Below are 23375 nucleotides of genomic sequence, written 5' to 3' on the forward strand. Positions count from 1 at the left end.
AACTGAATTGAAATTCTTGCCCATCCCTAGTCCTGATCTCCTAGCCATGCTACCTCCCCTGCCCCACTGACCACTGATCTTTGCCCTAAAAGCTGAAGGTTGTGGCTTATTATTTCTCTCACCTCCCATGTGAAGCCAGCATGGGAAGCTGGTGCTGGCAAGCCCAGAGAGTGGGCAAGCGTAAACAGTGGTTTATCTTTAATGCCATATTTTGATTTTAAGACACAAACTAGCATTAAGAGTGCCTTGTTTTGCTGTGTTATTTTTTTTGCTTTAGAAACAAAGGAGGACCACGAAGCCATTGTGGACAGCAGATTAACACCTCCTGAGAAATAAGCATGCAGTTCTCTGCTCTAAAATAATACAAAAACCTTGGAACAGCTCAGCCTTTGGTAACATTACACTTTCCCCTCATGCAAATTCCTTTTGGTTGGTTCCCACAGGAAGCTGGAGGCTTGTTAAGAAAGTTCTGAATCCTAATCTCAGATAGAGAGAGGGGAAGAAATGTGGTTCAATTTGCATTTTAATGTGATTGGCACTAATTAGCACTTTTTGAAACAATCAGCGAATGGAAACACAGCCGTTTCAAATTTGCGCTTTTCTGAATTTTGTGATAAAGTTCACCAAGGAAAAACATGCACAAAAATGCATATATTAGTGAAAATATTATAATGTGGTATATATTAAAAATGTGTACATTAAAAGAAATGTGCAGTGTAATGCTGACAAATTTTTACTTTAAAAAAAATCACAAACTGATACGGAAATGTGGGAAAGTGAACTTGAGATTGGAAAAGCATAAATTGACAGCTCTGCCCATCTTGCTTTCAGAGCACCTTTTGCTGGGCAAACCACTAGTGTATATTTAGACCCTGCAAACCACACAGCTGAGGCTACTTAATCAGGCCTGTCCACACTGTAAATGGGGGGGGGGAGATCATGGGACCAGGAGGAATGGTGGAATTAGCTCTGAGATACAATGTACAAAACTCACTCCCCTTGCATCCATGTTGTCATTCCGTACGCAGTTTGTATGAATGACTCAGTCTGGAACCAGGCACATTTTTGTTTGTAAAATCCACTTTCCACTTCCGTAAACCTAATGCCACTGCTGTTTGCGCTGATGGGTGAATGGATATTCTTCTTTGAAACAATGCACTGGCTTTGAACCACAGCCTCATCATTCCTAGTTACTCCACGCCTCAGCGCTTTTACTGCTGCCTGAACACATTAATGTGCTGTGGAAGGGGCTGAAGTGTGGTTTCTGGAAAAAACCATCTGTTGGATGTGTCCATCACACTGTGGGTTTCAGTGTGAGAAGAATCTGGGCATCCATCTGCAGAAGGATCAGAGCCTGGAAGATTACTTTTAAAAAGTAATAAATTACAGTTACATAGCCCAAAAAAGTAGTAATTACCATTACAATTACAATTGCTCTGAAACTGATTGCTTGTTCTCAAAAGTAATCACTACATTTACATGTCAGTTACTTTTTTAAAAAAATGCCTACAAGGTACTGGCCTTGGCTGCTGCACATCTAAGTAGCCTAAAACAAAATTAAAAATAAGAACGCACACACTGAGAGTAGTAGAATAACTTTTTTTATATGTAAGATTAACAGAATGGCATAACAGAATCTCACATCCCCCCACCCCACCCCCAGCAATGATGATACCCCAACACACATTTAATTCACTTGAAGTCAAATTTTACACTTGAAATGCTTTTACAATACATTTCTGTTATGTCGCAGAAGAACAGGATGCTCAAAGAGCATGGTGGATGTTAACCCTGTTCTGGATGGGGTTACACTCCCCCTGAAGGAACAGGTACGTAGTTTGGGGGTTCTTCTCGACTCTTCCCTGTCTCTCGAGGCCCAAGTGGCCTCGGTGGCACGGAATGCGTTTTACCATCTTCGTCTGGTAGCCCAACTACGCCCCTATCTGGACAGGGACGACATAAGAACATAAGAACATAAGAAAAGCCTGCTGGATCAGGCCAGTGGCCCATCTAGTCCAGCATCCTGTTCTCACAGTGGCCAACCAGGTGCTTGGGGGAAGCCCGCAAGCAGGACCCGGGTGCAAGAACACTCTCCCCTCCTGAGGCTTCCGGCAACTGGTTTTCAGAAGCATGCTGCCTCTGACTAGGGTGGCACAGCACAGCCATCATGGCTAGTAGCCATTGATAGCCCTGTCCTCCATGAATTTGTCTAACCTTCTTTTAAAGCCATCCAAGCTGGTGGCCATTACTGCATCTTGTGGGAGCAAATTCCATAGTTTAACTATGCGCTGAGTAAAGAAGTACTTCCTTTTGTCTGTCCTGAATCTTCCAACATTCAGCTTCTTTGAATTTCCACGAGTTCTAGTATTATGAGAGAGGGAGAAGAACTTTTCTCTATCCACTTTCTCAATGCCATGCATAATTTTATACACTTCTATCATGTCTCCTCTGACCCGCCTTTTCTCTAAACTAAAAAGCCCCAAATGCTGCAACCTTTCCTCGTAGGGGAGTCGCTCCATCCCTTTGATCATTCTGGTTGCCCTCTTCTGAACCTTTTCCAACTCTATAATATCCTTTTTGAGATGAGGCAACCAGAACTGTACACAGTATTCCAAATGCGGCCGCACCATAGATTTATACAACGGCATTATGATATCGGCTGTTTTATTTTCAATACCTTTCCTAATTATTGCTAGCATGGAATTTGCCTTTTTCACAGCTGCCGCACACTGGGTCGACATTTTCATCATGCTGTCCACTACAACCCCGAGGTCTCTCTCCTGGTCGGTCACCGCCAGTTCAGACCCCATGAGCGTATATGTGAAATTAAGATTTTTTGCTCCAATATGCATAATTTTACACTTGTTTATATTGAATTGCATTTGCCATTTTTCCGCCCATTCCCTCAGTTTGGAGAGGTCTTTTTGGAGCTCTTCACAATCCCTTTTTGTTTTAACAGCCCTGAACAATTTAGTGTCGTCTGCAAACTTGGCCACTTGACTGCTCACTCCTAATTCTAGGTCATTAATGAACAAGTTGAAAAGTACAGGTCCCAATACCGATCCTTGAGGGACTCCACTTTCTACAGCCCTCCATTGGGAGAACTGTCCGTTGATTCCTACTCTCTGCTTTCTGCTTCTTAACCAATTCCTTATCCACAAGAGGACCTCTCCTCTTATTCCATGACTGCTAAGCTTCCTCAGAAGCCTTTGGTGAGGTACCTTGTCAAACGCTTTTTGAAAGTCTAAGTACACTATGTCCACTGGATCACCTCTATCTATATGCTTGTTGACACTCTCAAAGAATTCTAATAGGTTACTGAGACAGGACTTTCCCTTGCAGAAGCCATGCTGGCTCTGCTTCAGCAAGGCTTGTTCTTCTATGTGCTTATTTAATCTAGCTTTAATAATACTTTCTACCAGTTTTCCAGGGACAGAAGTTAAGCTAACTGGCCTGTAATTTCCGGGATCCCCTCTGGATCCCTTTTTGAAGATTGGCGTTACATTTGCCACTTTCCAGTCCTCAGGCACGGAGGAGGACCCGAGGGACAAGTTACATATTTTAGTTAGCAGATCAGCAATTTCACCTTTCAGTTCTTTGAGAACTCTCGGGTGGATGCCATCCGGGCCCGGTGATTTGTCAGTTTTTATATTGTCCATTAAGCTTAGAACTTCCTCTCTCGTTACCACTATTTGTCTTAGTTCCTCAGAATCCCTTCCTGCAAATGTTAGTTCAGGTTCAGGGATCTGCCCTATATCTTCCACTGTGAAGACAGATGCAAAGAATTCATTTAGCTTCTCTGCAATCTCCTTATCGTTCTTTAGGACACCTTTGACTCCCTTATCATCCAAGGGTCCAATTGTCTCCCTAGATGGTCTCCTGCTTTGAATGTATTTATAGAATTTTTTGTTGTTGGTTTTTATGTTCTTAGCAATGTGCTCCTCAAATTCTTTTTTAGCATCCCTTATTGTCTTCTTGCATTTCTTTTGCCAGAGTTTGTGTTCTTTTTTATTTTCTTCATTCGGACAAAACTTCCATTTTCTGAAGGAAGACTTTTTGCCTCTAAGAGCTTCCTTGACTTTGCTCGTAAACCATGCTGGCATCTTCTTGGCCCTGGCGGTACCTTTTCTGATCTGCGGTATGCACTCCAGTTGAGCTTCTAATATAGTGTTTTTAAACAACTTCCAAGCATTTTCGAGTGATGTGACCCTCTGGACTTTGTTTTTCAGCTTTCTTTTTACCAATCCCCTCATTTTTGTGAAGTTTCCTCTTTTGAAGTCAAATGTGACCGTGTTGGATTTTCTTGGCAATTGGCCAGTTATATGTATGTTTAATTTAATAGCACTGTGGTCACTGCTCCCAATCGGTTCAACAACACTTACATCTCGCACCAGGTCCCGGTCCCCACTGAGGATTAAGTCCAGGGTTGCCGTCCCTCTGGTCGGTTCCATGACCAACTGGTCTAGGGAATAGTGATTTAGAATATCTAGAAACTTTGCTTCTTTGTCATGACTGGAACACATATGCAGCCAGTCTATGTCCGGGTAGTTGAAGTCACCCATTACTACCACATTTCCTAGTTTGGATGCTTTCTCAATTTCATATCTCATCTCAAGGTCTCCCTGAGCATTTTGATCAGGGGGACGATAGATCGTTCCCAGTATTAAGTCCCTCCTGGGGCACGGTATCACCACCCACAACGATTCTGTGGAGGAGTCTGCCTCTTTTGGGGTTTCGAGCTTGCTGGATTCAATGCCTTCTTTCACGTATAGAGCGACTCCGCCACCAATACGTCCTTCCCTGTCCTTCCAATATAGTTTATATCCAGGGATAACCGTATCCCACTGGTTTTCTCCATTCCACCAGGTCTCGGTTATGCTCACTATATCAATGCTCTTCTCTAAGACCAAGCACTCCAGTTCTCCCATCTTGGTTCGGAGGCTCCTAGCATTAGCGTACAGGCACTTGTAAGCAGTGTCTCTCTTCAAGTGTCTTTGGCACTTGTGGTTACGACCTCGCCTCCGTTGTTCACGCTCTGGTAACTTCAAGATTGGATTACTGTAATGCGCTCTACGTAGGGCTGCCCTTGAAGACAATTCGAAAGCTTCAGCTGGTGCAGAACGCAGCTGCCAGACTACTGACAAGGACCAGTCGGTCTTCGCATATAACACCTGTCTTGGCGCGTCTGCACTGGCTTCCTACTTGCTTCCGGGCGAGATTCAAGGTGCTGGTTCTTACCTATAAAGCCTTACACGGTGTGGGACCTCAATACCTTGTGGAACGCCTCTCTCGATACGAACCTACCCGTTCACTTCGTTCAGAATCTAAGGCCCTCCTCCGGATACCAACCCATCGGGAAGCCCGGAGGGTGGTTACTAGATCTAGGGCCTTTTCTGTGGTGGCCCCTGAGTTGTGGAACAGCCTTCCCGAAGAGGTACACCTGGCACACTTCTGTCTTTTCGGCGCCAGGTAAAGACCTTTTTATGCTCCCAGGCATTTTAATTTTCTTAACCATTTTAATCTTTTAATCCGTATTTTTTAATTTTTGTCGTATTGTGTTTTTGTAGTGTTTTTGTTGTTGTTTGTTTGTATATGTTTTTATGATTTTTATTATGATATATTGTATTTTATCTTGTTTGTTCACCGCCCTGAGAGCTATTCTGCTAAGGGCGGTATATAAATTGAAATAAATAAAATAAATAAATAAATGTCAGACAAGGAATGTCTTTTTACAGATTAGGTTGCCACCAGTACTGAACAAGCGTTCTACTGCGGCCCTTGAAGGCATGCCTGTGTTGTGCTGCAAAAAACAACGTAGCCCCCTTTCAACTAAAACACATTTTGATCAATATGGCAATCCCCTATCATCAAAGAAAAATGCCAACAACATCTGGAGGGCACTATGTTGGAGACCCAATTAGATTAACACAACTCCCATCCCACCTACCCATCTGTTTCAAACACATCCAGAAAAGTATGTCTCTTAAATTCAATGTCTGACAGTGCGTTCGTTTCAGAGGTAAAAATAAATCTGCAGTCCTATATACTTATCCATTTCTCAGTGAGGCTTAATTTGGAGTAGAGATATATAGGACTGGACTCCACCAGAATACATTTCAGCATTTTAGGGGCTATACTTTATTAATGCTGTACCAACTACAACTACCAACTGCCGCTTATGTACATATATTGTCTCGGCCTAAGCTACCTCACAGGGTTGTTGCAAAGATAAATGGGGGGAGGGAATGGCAATGGTCATGACATTCACAAATCAAAAATAAATCTGTGGAGGGGGGGCACACACAAGTAATAAGATGTCTGACAGATAGAATGTTAACAGGCGAAGCTTTCCCCATAATTGTATTTTCATACAAAAAAGGCTTACTCCATTTAATTTCTACCTGCCCCACAGCTGTCCATAAGAGCTACTTCCAAGCTCTGAGAAGGATGTCCTAATGCAGGGCTAGGAGGGGCAGCATAGGAACTGAATGGACCCCTCAGGCTTCTCTGCCTGTCTCCTGGAACTCTCAGCCGCTTTGCTCTGTGACCTCAATGCTTTTGCCTGACTGGGATGATTCCTTGAGCTGTGCTAATGGGTTGTATCCAGCTAAGTTTTACTTAGAGTGGACCCATTGAAATTAATGGATTTGAGTTAGTCATACCAATGGATCTACTAGGACTAGCATTGGGTACAACACAATGCTTTTCGCTTGCCTGGCTGGAGCGGTGTGTGTGTGAGAAGGGGTGCAGGGACCTCTGGCTTTTGGTGTGGCACAGGTAAGAGGCACATCTGTTGCTCCAACCATTTTTTCCTCTGGCCTGGCCCACCACTGGCATGGGGCCTCGGGAACGTGGCCTTCAAGTTGAAAATGGTCCCCTCTCCCTGGCCTGACAAGTGCTGCCCCTGACGGGCAAGGGGGTCTCAGAAGCTTTCTTCTTGATCAAAAAGCAGGACCTCATCCCTGACCTCTGGCTGATAGGCCAGAGGGCACAGGCAGAGACAACACTGAACACTCTGTCCTGAAGCTGCAAAAAGAAAGTCTGCCTGCTTCTTCCAGGAAGTGATTAGGGATACTTAATCTTTCTTGAGCGTTAAGTGAGAATGAGCCTCCAGTTTCAATCCAGAAAAAAATAATGGCAATTAACAGAAGTATGGGAAATACTGGCTTACCTGCTCTCAGTTTCTGGTCTAAGATGATATCTGATTATATATTTAATTATCTATCTATCTATCTATCTATCTATCTATCTATCTATCTATCTATCTATCTATCTATCTATCTATCTATCTATCTATCTATCTATCTATCTATCTATCTATCTATCTATCTATCTATCTATCTATCTATCTATCTATCTATCTATCTATCTATCTATCTATCTATAGTATTAACAAAACGTTTCAGCTTCCGCCTTCATCAGCTGCCAACATACAAATGCTGTTACCAAGGTGGCAGTTATAGAGCTTTGAGGATGGACTGCTCAGAGGGGCTTCATTTGCAGAAGCTAAGTGATGCTGGTACTGTCCTCCAGGTTCAGGCCATGTGGTGCCAATGTGTCCAGAGAGTAAATCCAAAAGTTCTCCCTTTTGGTCAATGCTGCTGAATCTGCTGGCATCTCTATCGCTGTAATAGAAAAGTCCAAGAGGCTGTGACCCTCGATGTTAAAATGCTTTGCAACTGGTTGCTCCACATTTTTGGTCAAAATTGCCAACTTGTGGTTCCTGGAAATAAACCCATTGAAGTCGATGGGTCTTATTTCGGTGGAGACATATATAGGACTGGGTGGGTTGTTAATTAATTAATTAATTGTGTAAACCCTTTGTGTTCATAAAACATGCATCCATATTATAATATATATGAACTTGGTGAGGATTAAAAGGGCTTAACTTTGCCTAGATTGTGCCTAGGGGTGTAGTTGTCCATGGTCTCGGACCCTTTACTTTTTTGGAGCAGGGTCCCTACATCCTCAGCTTCCTACAAGCCAAACACCATGAAAGGGGAGTGTGTTAGACACCAAGAGAGGCTTCTAACATGCTCGCTTGTCTTTTCCTGCTGATTGGAGCCAGAGTGAAAGGAGGTGAGTCAGCCACTGAGAAGACTCTTTTCAGTAGCTAACACTCTTCCCTTTCATGCTTATTGGCTCTTAGGAATGTCTGTCGCTGTGGGAGAAGGCATTAACAAGGGTCTCATTCTCAACCCAGCAGCAAAATAAGGGGGGAGGGGCATGGGTGTGACTATCAGGAGGGGACCCTGCACTTCTGAATTGGCCACTACACTACTGACCATGCCAAAAAAGCTGTCAGGAACATTGTTTTGGAAATAAGGTACCAGAACCAGTAACTCTTCACAACAATCCCCTCCCTTTGCAGAAACAAAATGATGGAATTTTAGCTTCCAGAGTTGCTGACACTTCCAGCTGAGCTGAGGAAAAGAAAAGTGTTCATGGGGTTGCCCAGGGAAGCTTGCGGGTGCCCTCTGCCTTTATAAAACCTTGATTGCAAAATAAGCTCTCCAGAATATCCCAGAATGTTGTTCTTCCTGCTGCCTCTCCTCTTCCAGCTCCAAGGTAATGTAAAGTCTTGTAACCCTCTATTTGTGGAACAATAAGATTGCACCCTTTGTCTCCTGCAAATAAAATTGTTTCCTGCATTTACCACTGTAAGCACTATATGCTGTCTCTGTGTTTGGTTTCCTCCTGGGGCTCTGAGGCGGCTTACAGACTGTTGCTATTTGGGGGTGGAATTTATTAACTTACTGGCAAATTCAGCTGTGAAATTAAAGTTGATTTGGTGCTGTTGTGCAACAAGCCTGCTACACACACACCCTCGGACTTTTTTCTGATCAGGAAAATGGGGGGAAACAATTGCTTGACGCAACATTATATAACTTCAAAAAAAAATCAGAACAAATACCCAGTAAACAGTCAACATCTTCTAACCTCCTCACAAACTTTGTGCAAACAAATCAGGATGAGTGCTCAATAAACAGGTAACCTGGAAGTGACCTAAATTGCTAATTTGCCATGTAAAAGGTACTCTCCAGAGTGCTGCTGATTGTTGTAACTGTGTAACTAAAAATCTCTTCCTTGAATTTCCAAGTATCTCTGTTTTCATGATGTAATCAGTGTGGAGATTTGTGGGTGTTTCGGCTGATGCAGTACCTTGTTTTGTTTTGCTCATGTGTGTGATGCAGGCATATGTGGGATCAGCAAAGATGAAGAAGACTTCCGATTTTGTGCTGACAGAAATCAAACAAAGGAAGGCCACATCCGTTATGAAATCCAGAGAGGCAACATCAGCATTGTAAACAGTGTAGATGAACTGGTTCTCAGGGCCCCCTTCCCGCCAGAACATCAGAGTGGCGGTTCTGCAGAATCCATAGTGTTGCCTCTGCCAGACGTATTGGGGAGTTATCGTTTCTGTCTTTACTGGTTTCAGAACTCCAGTCGTTTTGTGCTCACCTATGGGAAGAATGATCACACCCTGAGTAGTCAGGCAAATTATTCCCTGTACTCTCCCAATATAATTGGAACATCCTTTGAAACAAGCCCTGATGTGCTTTACAACGTCTCCTATGCCTTTGATAAGGGCTTTCACAACAAATCCCTTCCAAGCACATCTGAATACAATTTTATCTTCACAGGTAAGCTTGATTATTTTTAGAAGATGAAATCATAGATGGAACCCAAAGGTCCACCTGGCCCGACCCCATTGCTGTAAGGTAGTCCCTCCCGCATCAACTTTGCAGCCCACAAGTAGTGAGCTAGTATGCAGCTGAAAATATCTCAGGGTGACTCCAGACTCAGTATTTTAAAGAAGGGATTCAAGCACATACTGGAAGTTTAGGTTTGCACAGTTAAAGTGGATTAAGTCCTAGTGCAACAAACCCACTTAAAAAACAACAGCCCAGAACTTTTTGCAGTTTGGAAAGTGATGGAGAAATGTATTGAAAGGAGCAAAATGAATGAACAATTAACTGGGTGATGTGTAAACGCTGCAAGCAAATCAGGATGGATGTTCATTCTTGTATAAACACCACACAAACAAATCAAATGAATGTTCAATAAAGGCTAGACATAGACCTCCTGCTGGGAGGAAGGGCGGGATATAAATCAAATAATAAATAAATAAAAATAAATAAATCTTTTCTGAAAATGGGGGCACGTAATGCTAGTCAAACTGTGCCCCTTTTTATTCTAAAACCTGGACAGATCAGCTTGAGTGTGTTTTTTTAAAAAATCAGCTTCAGACAGATTCCGCAACCGATTGGTAGATCAACCTGTTGCCTCTCCAGGTGTGGCCAATGGACATGCTTTGCTGTAGGCCCAGGCAGAGACAGTGATCGGGTCAACACTTTGCTGTGGGCAGTCCTGAAAGGTCTGAAGTCAGGAGTGGGGAAGAGAGGTGTGTCCAGCTGAGTCTCTTCAACACAGCCAGGAAAGCCATTCTCGCTGCTTTTGAAGCAACTCGTGTGCCCACAGCCACTGTGTAAGCTTTGTGCAAGCAAATCAGGATGAATGCTGATTCAAAAGGTTGTCTGGAGGAACCCACCAATAAGGAAGTGGAAGTTATGTGTCTGTATTTCACAGAGCCAGTCCTTTGCTTTGCCAAAACCTTGGCTATAATCTAGCCCTGCCATGTCTGGAGAATGGATGGCAAGGAAGCAAAGAAGATAATGCATGAGGAGATGGCGGGCGGAGGGTTGAATCATTTCCCCTTATTCCCAACCCCTTAGCTGCACTGTCTCTTGTCTGGTGGCCCAGTGATGGTGAAGTTCCTTCTCTGGGCAGACCTGGCCTGTGTGTGGAATGCAGCGTATGGGAGGTTGGTAGTGGTTTGTACCCAAAGGAGAGAGAGAGACAAAGTGCATTTTTTTGTAGGTGGGGGTGGCATGCATGTTGCAGAAACATGCACTGAGCAGCCCTGGGACAGGAAGTGAAAGGGGATGAGGGCAAACCAGAGGGAGGCAAAACGATGAGTATGATCACCAAGGAGAGGGGGTGGCGGAGGCTCACCTTAGGATAAAAGCCTGCTAAACTTCAAAGAATCTACTATAACCAGAGGTGTATGCTCTGCAACAAGACCAAATAAAAACAAACCTGGAAGAACCCCCCCCATACAAAATTGTCTAGAAAAGCTTGTCTGAATACATGCAAATCTACATATATTAGCTTATCTTGCGTAATTTATTCTGTTCCTTACGGTTGTGGATAGGGGCAAAGAGCTGTACAGGGCATTGGAGCCCAGTCTCCTCTCTTGGCTCCTGAGAGTTTACTAGGCATGGGGTATGCTCCCAGCCTATCTTAACAACCATTGCAAACAACAAACTAGAAACTTTTTTTAAAAAATTCAAGCTAAGTTTCTCTGGATACTGAATTGGTTCTTCAGTGCCATTTCCTGTACTTTCACAGTGTGAGTGAAGGATCCTGGGGAGCCTGGGTTATAATCCCCAATGAGGCCGTTTTCTTTTGCTTGCTCTGCATGTTAGATTCTGGAAAACGTGGTCTTCCAAGAAGGACACCTACCCAAGTAAGAGATATGGAAGAAGAAGTAAGGAGTGTGGAAGAAAAGCTGAAGCAACTGGAAGATGCCATGAGGAAAAGCAGGAACAGCAGGAGAGGCAGCCGTGGGAACCCGTTTGAGTGAGTATGCGTGGGCCAGCGTACACTCCATGCTGGCAAACTATTGATTTATTTAAGCAACGTATATGCTGTCCTTTGTCACAAGGCCACAGTGTGGTTGACAACGTAGTAACATGATAAACGACATCATGCACATAATATCCATAAAATGCAAAACATTAAAAGCATAAGAAGAGGCTGCTGGATCAGGCCAGTGGACCCTCTAGGCCATCATCCTGTTCTCATAGTGGCCAACTAGATGCCTGTGGGGAGCCTGCACACAAGAACATTCTCCCCTCCTGCTATTTCCAGCTACTGGTATTCAGTTCACTGCCTCCGACTGTGGAGGCAGAGCATAGCCATCATGGCTAGTAGCTATGATGAGCTTCCGCCGGGCCTTGAAGACCTGGCTCTTCAGGCAGGCTTTTGGGGTGGGTTAGGTTTTTACTGTTATGGTTTTAAATTTTAACGTTTTAATGTATTGTTTTTTTATCTTGTACGTCGCCCAGAGTGGCTGGACAACCAGCCAGATGGGCGACTAATAAATTTAATAAATAAATAAATAGCCATTGATAGCCTTATTCGCCATGAATTTGTCTAATCCTCTTTTCAAGCCATCCGAGTTGGTACCTATCGCTGCCTCCCGTGGGGGCGCATTCCGTACTTTCACTTTATGTTCGCTGTACAAAGAAGTACTTTCATCTGTCCTGAATCTTCTAACATTCAGCATCATTTGAGGTCCACAAGTTCTAGTGTGATGGGAGAGGGAGAAGAACTTCTCTCTATCCACTCTCCCCATGCCATGCATAATTTTATAAATTTCTATTATGTCACCTCTCACACCTTTTCTCTAAACTATAAAAAGTCCCAAATGCTGCAACCTTTCCTCATAGGGGAGTCGCTCCATCCCCTTGATCATCGTGGTTGCCCTTTTTTGAACCTTTTCCAACTCTAGGAACATAGCAAGCTGCCTTATACTGGTCTATCTAGCTCAGTATTGTCTACACTGACTGGCAGTGGCTCTCCCGGGTTCCATCCAAGGGGGCTCACCCAGCCCTAACTGGAAATGCCAGGGATTGAACTTGGACCTTTTGAATCCAAGGCAGTTGCTCTACCACTGAGCTATGCTTCTTCCTCAAACTCTACAATATCCATTTTGGGGCAAGGCGACCAGAATGCAGATAATTAAATTAAAATAGTTATATAAATGCAATTTATTGTAATAATAAATTATTTGACATGTAATATATCAAATATGTCAATGTCATCCCAGCAATAAACTCCACAGCTCAATCCCTGCAAAATGCAAGCGTCTAGTATGAACATAAGTTGCTGTCTACTCATCTCAGATGCAACCAGAAGACATAACACGTTACTCTTTGAATGTAGCTCTGTGATCCCCCCCAGCCCCACCTTCTTGCCACAGAGTAGGAGGGGAGGGGGAGAGAGCAGTTTGCACAAGCCACAGGAAGTGTGTGTTTGTGAGTTCAGCTCTTCCCTTAGGTGGGGATGCTTAAGGCTTTTGTTGGGTCCGCATTTTTTTTAAAATAAAACAGACCCTGATTATGTAACTGACTATATAAACCAGAATGCAATTATCCTTAAGTTTTGCACTTCAAATTTTGTGAGAACAGTTCTCATCTCAAGAAATGTACAGAAAAGCACCATATAGGTTAAATGCCAACCCAGGTGCATATTTTAGGGTAAAATACGTGTAAAATGTGTTCTGTGGAACGAGACAATCACAAATGATGCAAATGTCCATGCCTTTTTAAAAATAATAATCTTGGATTGATGGAGAAAAGGGTTGGAAACAGATTTGTGAAAACCCAGGCAGAACTGACGTGGGCAGGAAGTATCCACCCATCCCTACCTTTGCCCCCTCTCCACCCCACCCATGGCGTGGCAAACACGTGCCCGGAATATCTGGCTGATGGAAGAACAGGGACCCAGGAAAAGTTTGAAGTTGGTCCACCTTGAGTTAATCCCACTACCCACCTTAGCGCACTTCACCAGCATGGGGGCTTAGCCATTTGCCCCTTCCCTATACCGTGATCCAGACTGGGAAGAACAGCTTCTAGTGGGGTGAATGGGAGCATTCCATCTGATGCATACAGCGAGTGCAGGGCCCCAGTCTGGGTTTTCCACAATGGGGGAGGCAGGCGGGGAGGACTGAAGTCCCCCACTCCCTCATAGGGTCTATCTGGTCTGCACCTGCAGGCCCAGTGAATAAGAGATGTGGCATGGCCCTGTTACAACCAGAAGTGTAACTAGCATTTGCAAATGTTAGAACTATTGGAAATGTGCCAGCAGTTCATAGGAAGCTGCCTTATACCAAGTCAGACAGTTGGGCCATCTATCTACACCAGCCTTCATCAACCTGGCGCCATCCATATGTTTCTGACTACAGCTCCCATAAGCCCCAGTCAGACTGGTAAAGGCTGGTCTATACTGACTCTGTCTGGAGTTTCCAAAGGGGGTCTTTCCCAGCCCTATCTAAAGGTGTCGGAGGTTGCATTTGGGACCTTCCAAAGCATGTGCACATTGCCATTCAAATCCCGACTGTGTTTGGATTCTGCGAATACTATTGCATGCCAGCTATCAAATCATATCAGTGACTAAATACAGATTCTTGCCATCTATCAGTTACACTCAATTCTGGAATGGCATTGTATCCCATCAAGCAAATATTGAGATCACACCTCAACAGATATCAAATATGGATATAAAATATTAGCTGAGCATTAATTAACTTGAGGCTTTGCCACTGCGCGCTTCATGCACCTACCCAACCCCTGGCACCCAGACCCCCAGCACTCCCAAACATATACACAGGGACACATACACAGACACCCCTCCCAAAACACCCCTACCCCACACGCAACTCCCAAATGCGCGCCCGGCACTTGCTGCTGTCCTGTTTAGGTAGCTTACCAGCCTCCCATCTACCTAGGATGCTGCTGCTGGCGCCCCACCTCAGCCACTTACCTGCCTCCTGTGTTGTTGCTGCCACCTGCTCACCTGCCCTCGCTTGCTTGCCCCCACCGCCCACCCTCTTGCCTGCTCCCCTGCTCCCTCGTCCACTCGCCTGCAACCACCATCCTCTTGCTCACCTGCTGCCTGCCACCAGTCGCTTGCCGTCCGTTTGCCCATTCTCCCACCCCCTGCTACCTGCTCGCCTGCCTCCCCCGCCTGCCATCCTTGCTTCCTTCACTCGCTTCCCTCGCTTACCTGCCGTTCTGCCTCATCCCCATGTGTAACAATGTGACAGCTTACTAAAATATTATAGTTAGAATTGCAAATATTCAGAAAATATCCTGTGATTATTTGGCATCAGCATTTGGGGAGAATTCTTAGGGGCAAATTTGTTTCCAGTTCTCATAATCTCTACATTACCAAGCACACTTTTGGGCTAATAAAAAGCCAAATTGTCTCCATCTGACCCTTTGACATCTCTGATTCCCCATGAAGCAGCTCTGATATCTCCAGCCACACTTAGCTCGCCTGTTCTCCTACAGGTTCCTCCAGCATTTGGAGTTAAAGCTGAGAGAAGTGGAGTTCCAGGGAAGGAACAAGAGTTTTGGGAAGGGGGCACTGTTGCATGCAAGTGTCTGGAATTTGCCATCCCAGAGTCATCAAGTCATACCTTTCGGACTTAAGCTGGAGGTGAGTAAAGAGGTCTGAGGGTGGGTGAGTTGGTGGGGGCGCTGCTGTAAATCACCTGCTGTATAAATTATTGCTCTACTCTTACGTCCATAAGCCTTCCACCTGGGGATGGGGGAAGAATTTGATTCAGTTGTCATTTAAAAGTGAACCTATCTAATTCCCACTTTCCAAAACAATATGTGAAATGAAACATTGAGATCCTTTGAAGTTCCTTCTCTGAATTTTGCAATACAACTTCTCCAGCTAAGTAAGGTGTACAAAAGACCATGTACTTGGGCAAAGAGTGCGTAAAATGCATATATGAGTGAAAAAAAAATACAAAAATACATTACAGTGGGGAAAATTGTTTTTCAAAAATGTACGTGTTAGGTATACAAGGAGAAATTCGCAGTAAAATGCTAATGAATTTTATGAGGATTTTTTTCAAAAAAGGAAGAGGTGAACTTCCCATGAGGATCCTTACGCCTGTGCAGCCTCTAAGACGAGCTCCGTCTTGGATGAAACTTATCCAGTTTTAAATTCAGTCAGAAGGGACTTTTCTGACTGGAGATGATTTCTTCCGGATAAGGAAGAAGCGTGAGATCTGCCACATAGTTTTGTTTTGATTGTTGGAGTCTGGAATTCGTCAGAATTGTCTGTCTTCCAGCAGTTCAGACAGAGCGAGGATTTTTATGCTAGCTCAGCTGGATAAGTGACCTTTTTTTTTTTTAACAGACTAGCAGGCAAATATTCTCCTGTCTATATTTATCATTTTCTTATCTATACAGCTAAAGAGATTTGTCAAAGTAACAGCAATTAGGTTAACCTAGATGAGGTAAGACTTTCCTTCTTTATTTACGGAACTAAGGGGGAAGAAAATATAAATAGCTTATCTTTTTTTTATTGCAAAAAGCTGACATGGAAAATTGCGTTTTAAAGTTTACAACGGATGAGAGATTTCTGATTGGGAGAGATAAGAAATCTTTTTGATTTATAAGGCTTTTGTGTAATATATGTAAGGGACTATTTTTTCTGATCTACTTTTTTTTTTGACGAATCTGCTCATTCTCTCTGCTACTAGTTGTTTGGACGCTGTGAACTAAAAGCTGTTTTTGCACTTCTGGGCTTTTAAGAGATAAGGACTGTCTAGCGTGTGACGTTAGTTGGTTGGAAAGATTAACTCCTTTGTAACTGGATAAAGAAATAAACTGCTCTTTGCTTGGGACATTGAAAATTGAAGGAGTTTTGTTCTTTTGGTTTTAAGAATGACAATTAAGAAGATCATGGATATACAAGAAGGGACTTTATTTCTAGACATGCTTCAGAAAATAATGAATGGGATCAACTCAATAAAACAAGAACTGAGAAATAATAGACAAGCGTGGAGAACTGAATTTCATGAAATGAGACAGGAGCTGAAAGAAACTCAGGATTCTATGAGAAAGGAGAATAAAGATAGATCTGGAAAACAAAAAAAGGATGAAAGAGAAATTAAAGGCAAGGTTCAATCTATGGAGATTGGCTTAAATATGGACATGAAAAAAGATTTGGATTTCCTGGTTGTGACGGATCCTGGAGATAAATATTACAGTTTGGAATACAGCGCTGTCTCTGAAGGAATTGAAGAGACTGGAGATAAAGATATTATCGGTTCAAAAAAATTCCTGGACTGGAAGGATTTGATGGAACTCGAAATGGAGAAAGTTAACAGAATTAATCCCCGTTTTGTGACAATGGAAAAACCTTCAAGAGATGTACTAGTGTATCATGTGGAAAAGAGGAGCAGAGATGCGGCTTTGAAACAATACTTCAGTGTTACGTTTGGATTTGATGGTGAGAAAATATCTATGATGGAGGAAATTCCTATTAGACTTTTATTATATGACTATGACAGCAAGATTTTTGGGTGCGTAGAGATGGAAGATGGAAGACGGACCCAATATGGATAATGACAGAAGAGCGATTTGAAATTACTGGACTCAGTAGATTTGATGAGTTGAATTAATTGACATGTTTATTTAGAAAAAAAATTGATTGACATATATCTCAAGGATTGGAAACTTCTCTTTGACTTTTTGTGGAAGATTAAAATGATATGATGTTAATGAGATTTGAAACCAACTAAGATAACTGTTGGAGGAAGGTGATTTTATAATCTATTAAGAGATAGGTCTGTTATACATTATAGATTTATAGTTGAATTATAGTGTTTTGAAATTACTGGATTTAGTAGATTTGATGAGTTGGATTAATTGGCATGTTTATTTAGAAAAAAAATTGATTGACATATATCTCAAGGATTGGAAACTTCTCTTTGACTTTTTGTGGAATATTAAAATGATATGATGTTAATGAGATTTGAAACCAACTAAGATAACTGCTGGAGGAAGGTGATTTTATAATCTATTAAGAGATAGGTTTGTTATATATTATAGATTTATAGCTGAACTATGACAAATCGGAAGTCAATATTATTTTTTTATATATATGTATATTTTTTTGTATTGTATTAGTTATTGATTTGTGTTGTTTTCTTTTTGTATCATTTTGGTTTTGAAAATTAGAATAAAAATTAATTGAAAAAAAAAAAAAGGAAGAGGTAATCGATCAACCAGCTCTATCAACCAACAGCTTTTCTGAGGTCTGATGAGGGCCGATATCAGATGCCTTAAGCCGGTGTTCAGTTCATCCCACAGTGCCAGTTCTGCTTACCAAAAGAGGCCCACTAAGTGGATCGCTTTCCACGCCAGTGAGCTGGGCTTCTTACCCATTTAAAGACTGGGAATAGGTTGAGATTGTTTTGGCCCCAAGACCTCTGATCATTTGCTTTACCAGATAAAACTGAGGGAGGGTTCAGGTAATGAGCGCCAGCTATCCTGAGGGATGCTGTGGAAATGTGGAGAGCTGAACTTCAGATTGGAAAAATGAGAAACTGAGAGAAGCCAAAATGAGTGGGGTCATCCATCCTTACTTCCACCCCTGCCTTGGCTTACAAAGCCCTTTCCTTCTCTGTTTGCAGGGGGACAAAGAGGTCCGTGGGTTTGAAGTGACGCTGCCAAAAGCAGTCTTTGCAAAATCCAACCGTGGGCGCAATGCTGGTGGGACGAGGGCAGTGCTGCTGGCTGTTTCAAGCCCCACCCTCTTCCAGGTAATGATGTGCAGAAAGGTTGTGAGCATGTTCACCAAGGATGCTCCTTTATAAGGCACAGGCCCCTATGCCTCCTTCAGGCACGAGCATTTCTAGCAAGAGCAACTGATGCTTTGGAACATTTTTTTAAAAACAACCACTATCCAACTTGTTGAGATCCTTTGCAAACTAGATGGCATCTTCAGGCTAAGCAGTTTCATCATTTTATTAATCTGTTAAATCTGATCATGGTCTTCCAGATTACTTTTTCATAGGAACCAGAGAGCGAGAGAGAGTGTTTCTTTTTGGCACTGTAAATAATAAATCAAGGAGATGCAGCCAGCATGACCAAAAAGAATCACACACACAAGCAGGGAGGTTCTTGTCTTTTGGAGTGCTGGGACCTGGGACTCATCTACACGGCAAGTTAATGTGTGTCTGGTGCTACTTGCATTCCCTTTGTAATTTGCATGGTTCACATGACATTGCAGGCAAGGAGAAGCTATAACACAGTTTCCCCCCTTTAAATCCATATTAACCCAAACCAATTATGAAGCAAAAAGGAAAGGAAAAACCATCTCAACTGCAGAGTGCTCCTCCTTGTAGGCGCTTTGCTTGGATGTTTTTTTAGTGGGCGGGCTTTCTTTTAATGCCCCATCACCCGCTCCCTCTCTCTTTGCCGCCCGCAAATGCTGCCACAGCCACTGCCTACTTTGTCTTTTCACTCATCCCCCCCCCCCCATCCGTCTAGGCTGGGACAATGGAAAAGGTTTTTTTTTTTTGTCAGTTTCATTTTTTCTTGTCAGTTTCACACTCACACTCTCTCCTGGCTTCTGCCTTGAACGAGGGAGTAAACATGTAAAATTAGAGGGCGGAGCCACAAGGAAACAGCGACACTGATCCTTCGAAGAGGAATGCCTACTAGCGTGAATGGAAAACAGCAGATTTGAAGCTACCGAGTGTGGACTTTGCAAATCTATCACGACGGTAAAAGCAGCGTCTTTAGTACGAAGGTATGCTCCCATGTGGTTTCAGAACGCTAATGGCAATGCTCAAATGCGTTTCCCTTTGCTGCTGCTTTTGTGTATTCAAGCGATTGCTGAGGAAGAGGAGGGCAAGGGACAGTCCCTCTGCTGAGTTACAGGCAAAAGGATCTTTCTAAGGTTTTTAATTTGCTTGCTTTTCAGATTTTTTTTTTTAAAAAAGATATTTTGTTTTTCAGATTTCTTAAAAAGACATTTTTAGTGTTTTATCACTTGTTTGCTTGCTTGCCGTCCTGGGCTACCTTTGGGAGGAAGGTAGGATATAAATTTAACAACAATAAATAAATAAATAAAATTGAAATTGAATCAAATTGAGATTCCAAACTATGCCCACAGTGTATGTGGTGCGGCGATTCACTGGAATACTATGGAATGGCATTGTGGCCCAGGAAAGGCAGAAGAAAATTGTTCGCTATGTACTCTATTTTGCTCTGTGTACTATAATTCCTCCAGTGATAGGTTTTTTGAAAGAGATCCTTCAGTCAGTTTTCCATTCTGAACAGCAGAGAGAAAATCTGTTGCTTACTGGTTGATAGGGATAAATACGATGCATATAAGGTTTCTGCAGTCCGGTTTGCACAACATAGTAAGTAACTATGGCATAGCAAGACCATGCAAATATGTGGGCTGCCAGAGAGGAATTCATAGTAGCTTTGTTCCTCCCTGGTCTTTTTTAGCGTTATGCTGTGCTGAGCTGAGCCAATCCAAACAGGGAGTTGTGGTTAAGCTCTCCCCTCACTAACCGTAAGCTGTAGCCAAGAACAAGCCTTGCTTGCATTGAAAGGTCTAGGCTCCATCCCTGGCTGCTTCCCTTATGTCCAGGTTGTATGCTGCTGGGTGAAATCTGGAGCACAGGAAGGTTCAGTCTAGATGGGAACATATGTGTCCTGCCAATAAAGCATTACTTAAATGAAAACTGAGCACGGTACCACTTGTCTGCTTCAACTCCCTCCCTGCTGTAGGGCATAAACTGAAATGTCTTCTAAGTCAGGGAGAAATTCCACACTTGCAGAAACTTCAGGTGCATTCTGACAAGCTCAGGTCTTAACTTGAAGTTCTTGGGTTCTGCTCCTGTTGGAAGAAATGAGATGCAGGGCATTATCCACATGGGAACATTACTTTGTACTAAAGACGCTGTTTTTACTTCCATTTTCTATTTGCACTGTCCACAGTGAGGGCTCAATGCCAGGTGCAAGCACGGTGTTTTCTATTCACACTGATGGAAGGACCAATCACACAGTTTCCTAGTGACCACACCCTCTAACAATTCCACTCCTTCTGGTTGCTTGGCAACTGAGCATGCTCAGTTTGTTCTACCAGCAGTAGTAGGTTCTATTTTAAAACAACAACAACCTGGAAGTACGATTATTTGTATTTTCACTGGTATGATACAGCTGAAATACAAATCTTTCTTTGAGCGGTGTTATGCTTTTGTGCACAAGTGAGGGGGGGAAAGAAAACCATTTGCAGCAACATAAAAAAGGCCAGCAGAACGGAGGAGAGCAGTCGGGAGTTGCTTGTCAGCTCACAGTAAACAAAACGAAAGAGGGGAGGAGGAAATAGTGGGTGTGCAGAGGGGAACGATTGACACAGCAACCTAAAAGCATTGGAGCAAAACGCGTGCAAGCACTAGAGATACGGAGTGAAGGTTTTTATGATCGATGCCAGAGCCAAGCCATCAAATCCTTTCAAACAAAAATCCACTCCTGGTTTCTCCTCGTGCATTCTTTTTTCCGCAACGTAATCTAGGCATGTAAAAAACTTCTGTAGTTGTTGTTACCTATTGGTAAGACATTTAGAAGTCAGAAACTACCTCTGATCTACTGCAAAAGAGATCACCTAGAGATCTGCCAATAGATCCTGATCTACCTTCTACCCACCTCTGCAATAAGGGATAAAACCACCCAGCCACCCAAACCAGCCCAAATGAGACGCAGATCTTATATCATGTTGTGTAAATATGAAACACGGTGCACATTGACCCTCCTCAGTGAAATGCACATATGTGAAAAAATATTTGTGGGGTGTGTTGGAACACTTGATATGTGCAGTATCACTGCACAGGGATGATAGTACATAACATGGACTGTAAAAAATGGTGCCATTGTGATGATCTCAAAGGGTCCCTTCTTTATTTCTCACAGGACCCAAATTCTTCTGTTCAGATCCTTGGTGGAAAGGTAATTGGTATCTCCGTGGGGAACACTTCAGTCCATGGCCTGCGCCCGGAGGAGCGAGTGGCACTCACTTTCTGGCACAACCGTCTTCTGGTAGGCCTTGAAAACCCTTGTTCTGCTCAGATGATCATGCAACATGTTGATGAACCTTCTGATGTGGCTAAAGCAGGGCTGTTTCTTGTGTGAACAAATAGCTCCAGTTAGCACTGTATGTGCAATCACATATGGACTTCTGAGAATCTTTTCCCGCTCACTTTTTCACAGAGAAAAACCATCACTAAGTGACAACTCCCTGTGCTGAAATTATTTTGTGGTTGCTGGTTCTTGTAACTAGATCCCTGTTTTTCCATCTACCCTGAACAGTCAGCATTCTGTGTGCACTGAGCATGCCCAGTCCTTATTGGGCCAATTGTGATCTCGGAGGTCTTTTGTCCCTCTGCAATCCCTGAGATTCCTCCGGAGCCCTTCCCATTCCTCCCTCTTGTCCAGAGACGGTGCCATTTTGCCTACATGAGGTTCTACATTCAGAGAACTCTGTTTGCTATATCAGTAGAAACATCTGAAGCTCCCTTACACCAAGTCTGGCCCTTGCGCCACAGAGCTTGGTACTATCTACACTGATTGGCAGCAGCTATCCAGGGTCCCAGGCAGGAGTCCCTCTCAACCCTCCCTGAACCTGCTGGGGATTGAACCCGGGACCTTCTGCACACAAAGCAGATGTTCTTGCCACTGACACATGGCATTTCCTCAAAGTATATAGTGTTTTTTAATTGTTTCACTGTGTGGAAGTATAAGTAAGAGAATGAGTAATTACGAAGAAGCTATAGGGACAGCTCGCTGCATAGCAACACTTCCCTGTTCTTGTTCCTGAAATCGCCTGCATTAAATTCACCCTTGGATATTTCTTCTTTCAGTCGAATGCGACTCCTCAGTGTGTGTTCTGGGATACAAACTCTGAGGGTAAGTGCCTGATGCGGGTGGGGTGTGAGGGTGGGTGTTTGGAAGGAATCTCCTGAGTCTTGCTTCCATGTTTGTTTGCTCATAGATAGATAGTCTGCAAAATTCTGGCCCTGCAGTGGTCAAGATGGGGGATGGCATGTACGGGACAGAGTTCCAAAATTTTGGATACCTGAAGCATACTTTTCTCCCTGTTCAAATCAGAGGCAAACTTTTACATCTGAGAAGAGTTACATTTTGCAGCATGTGTGGATTATCCCAGTGCATGAGTCACTGTTGTAGACATGACTCCAAAATGGAAAGAGGCTAATCCAGTGCGCAGTGACTCTGGCAGAGACCCAATGGGCAGCCGCCACTGTGGGCTTGTAATTCTGCTGAATTAGAAGTGACTGACTGCTCCTATTGTACTCAAGCCAGAAGTGAGGCAGAAGTATTTTTTATTATTATTATTATTATTAAATTTATTAGTCGCCCATCTGGCTGGTAGACCAGCCACTCTGGGCGACGTACAGGATAAAAACAATACATTAAACAGTAAATGTAAAAACCTACAATAAAAGCCTAGACCATCCCAAAAGCCTTCCTGAAGAGCCAAGTCTTCAGGGTCCGGCAGAAGCTTATCATAGAAGGGGCATGACGGAGATCATTTGGGAGAGAGTTCCATAGGGTGGGGGCCACTATTGAAAAAGCCCTCTCTCTGGTCCTCACCAGTCTAGCTGTTTTAACTGGTGGGATCGAGAGAAGGTCTTCTGAGGCTGATCTTGTTGAGCAGCATCCCTGACGATGTTGGAGGCGCTCCTTCAG

At 43.3% G+C, this 23375-nt stretch overlaps 1 protein-coding gene across 4 annotated transcripts in view; it reads left to right on the plus strand.

Moving 5' to 3' along the window:
* Nucleotides 1–23375, plus strand: part of ADGRG1 (adhesion G protein-coupled receptor G1) — a 57912-nt gene that overhangs the window by 24262 nt on the left and 10275 nt on the right. For 3 of the 4 annotated variants that reach the window (XM_061594037.1, XM_061594039.1, XM_061594035.1), the window contains exons 2-8: nucleotides 8372–8568; nucleotides 9195–9644; nucleotides 11490–11643; nucleotides 15141–15288; nucleotides 18287–18415; nucleotides 21582–21707; nucleotides 22529–22574. In XM_061594037.1, coding sequence (XP_061450021.1) covers nucleotides 8529–8568; nucleotides 9195–9644; nucleotides 11490–11643; nucleotides 15141–15288; nucleotides 18287–18415; nucleotides 21582–21707; nucleotides 22529–22574 — 1093 coding nt within the window. In that variant the 5' untranslated portion in view covers nucleotides 8372–8528. Of the gene's footprint in view, nucleotides 1–277; nucleotides 393–8371; nucleotides 8569–9194; nucleotides 9645–11489; nucleotides 11644–15140; nucleotides 15289–18286; nucleotides 18416–21581; nucleotides 21708–22528; nucleotides 22575–23375 lie in introns of all 4 variants that reach the window. The other variant, XM_061594036.1, reaches the window with a different exon arrangement.

The sequence above is a fragment of the Rhineura floridana genome, chromosome 13 (assembly GCF_030035675.1).
Source record: "Rhineura floridana isolate rRhiFlo1 chromosome 13, rRhiFlo1.hap2, whole genome shotgun sequence".
In the NCBI taxonomy this organism is placed as follows: Eukaryota; Metazoa; Chordata; class Lepidosauria; order Squamata; family Rhineuridae; genus Rhineura; species Rhineura floridana.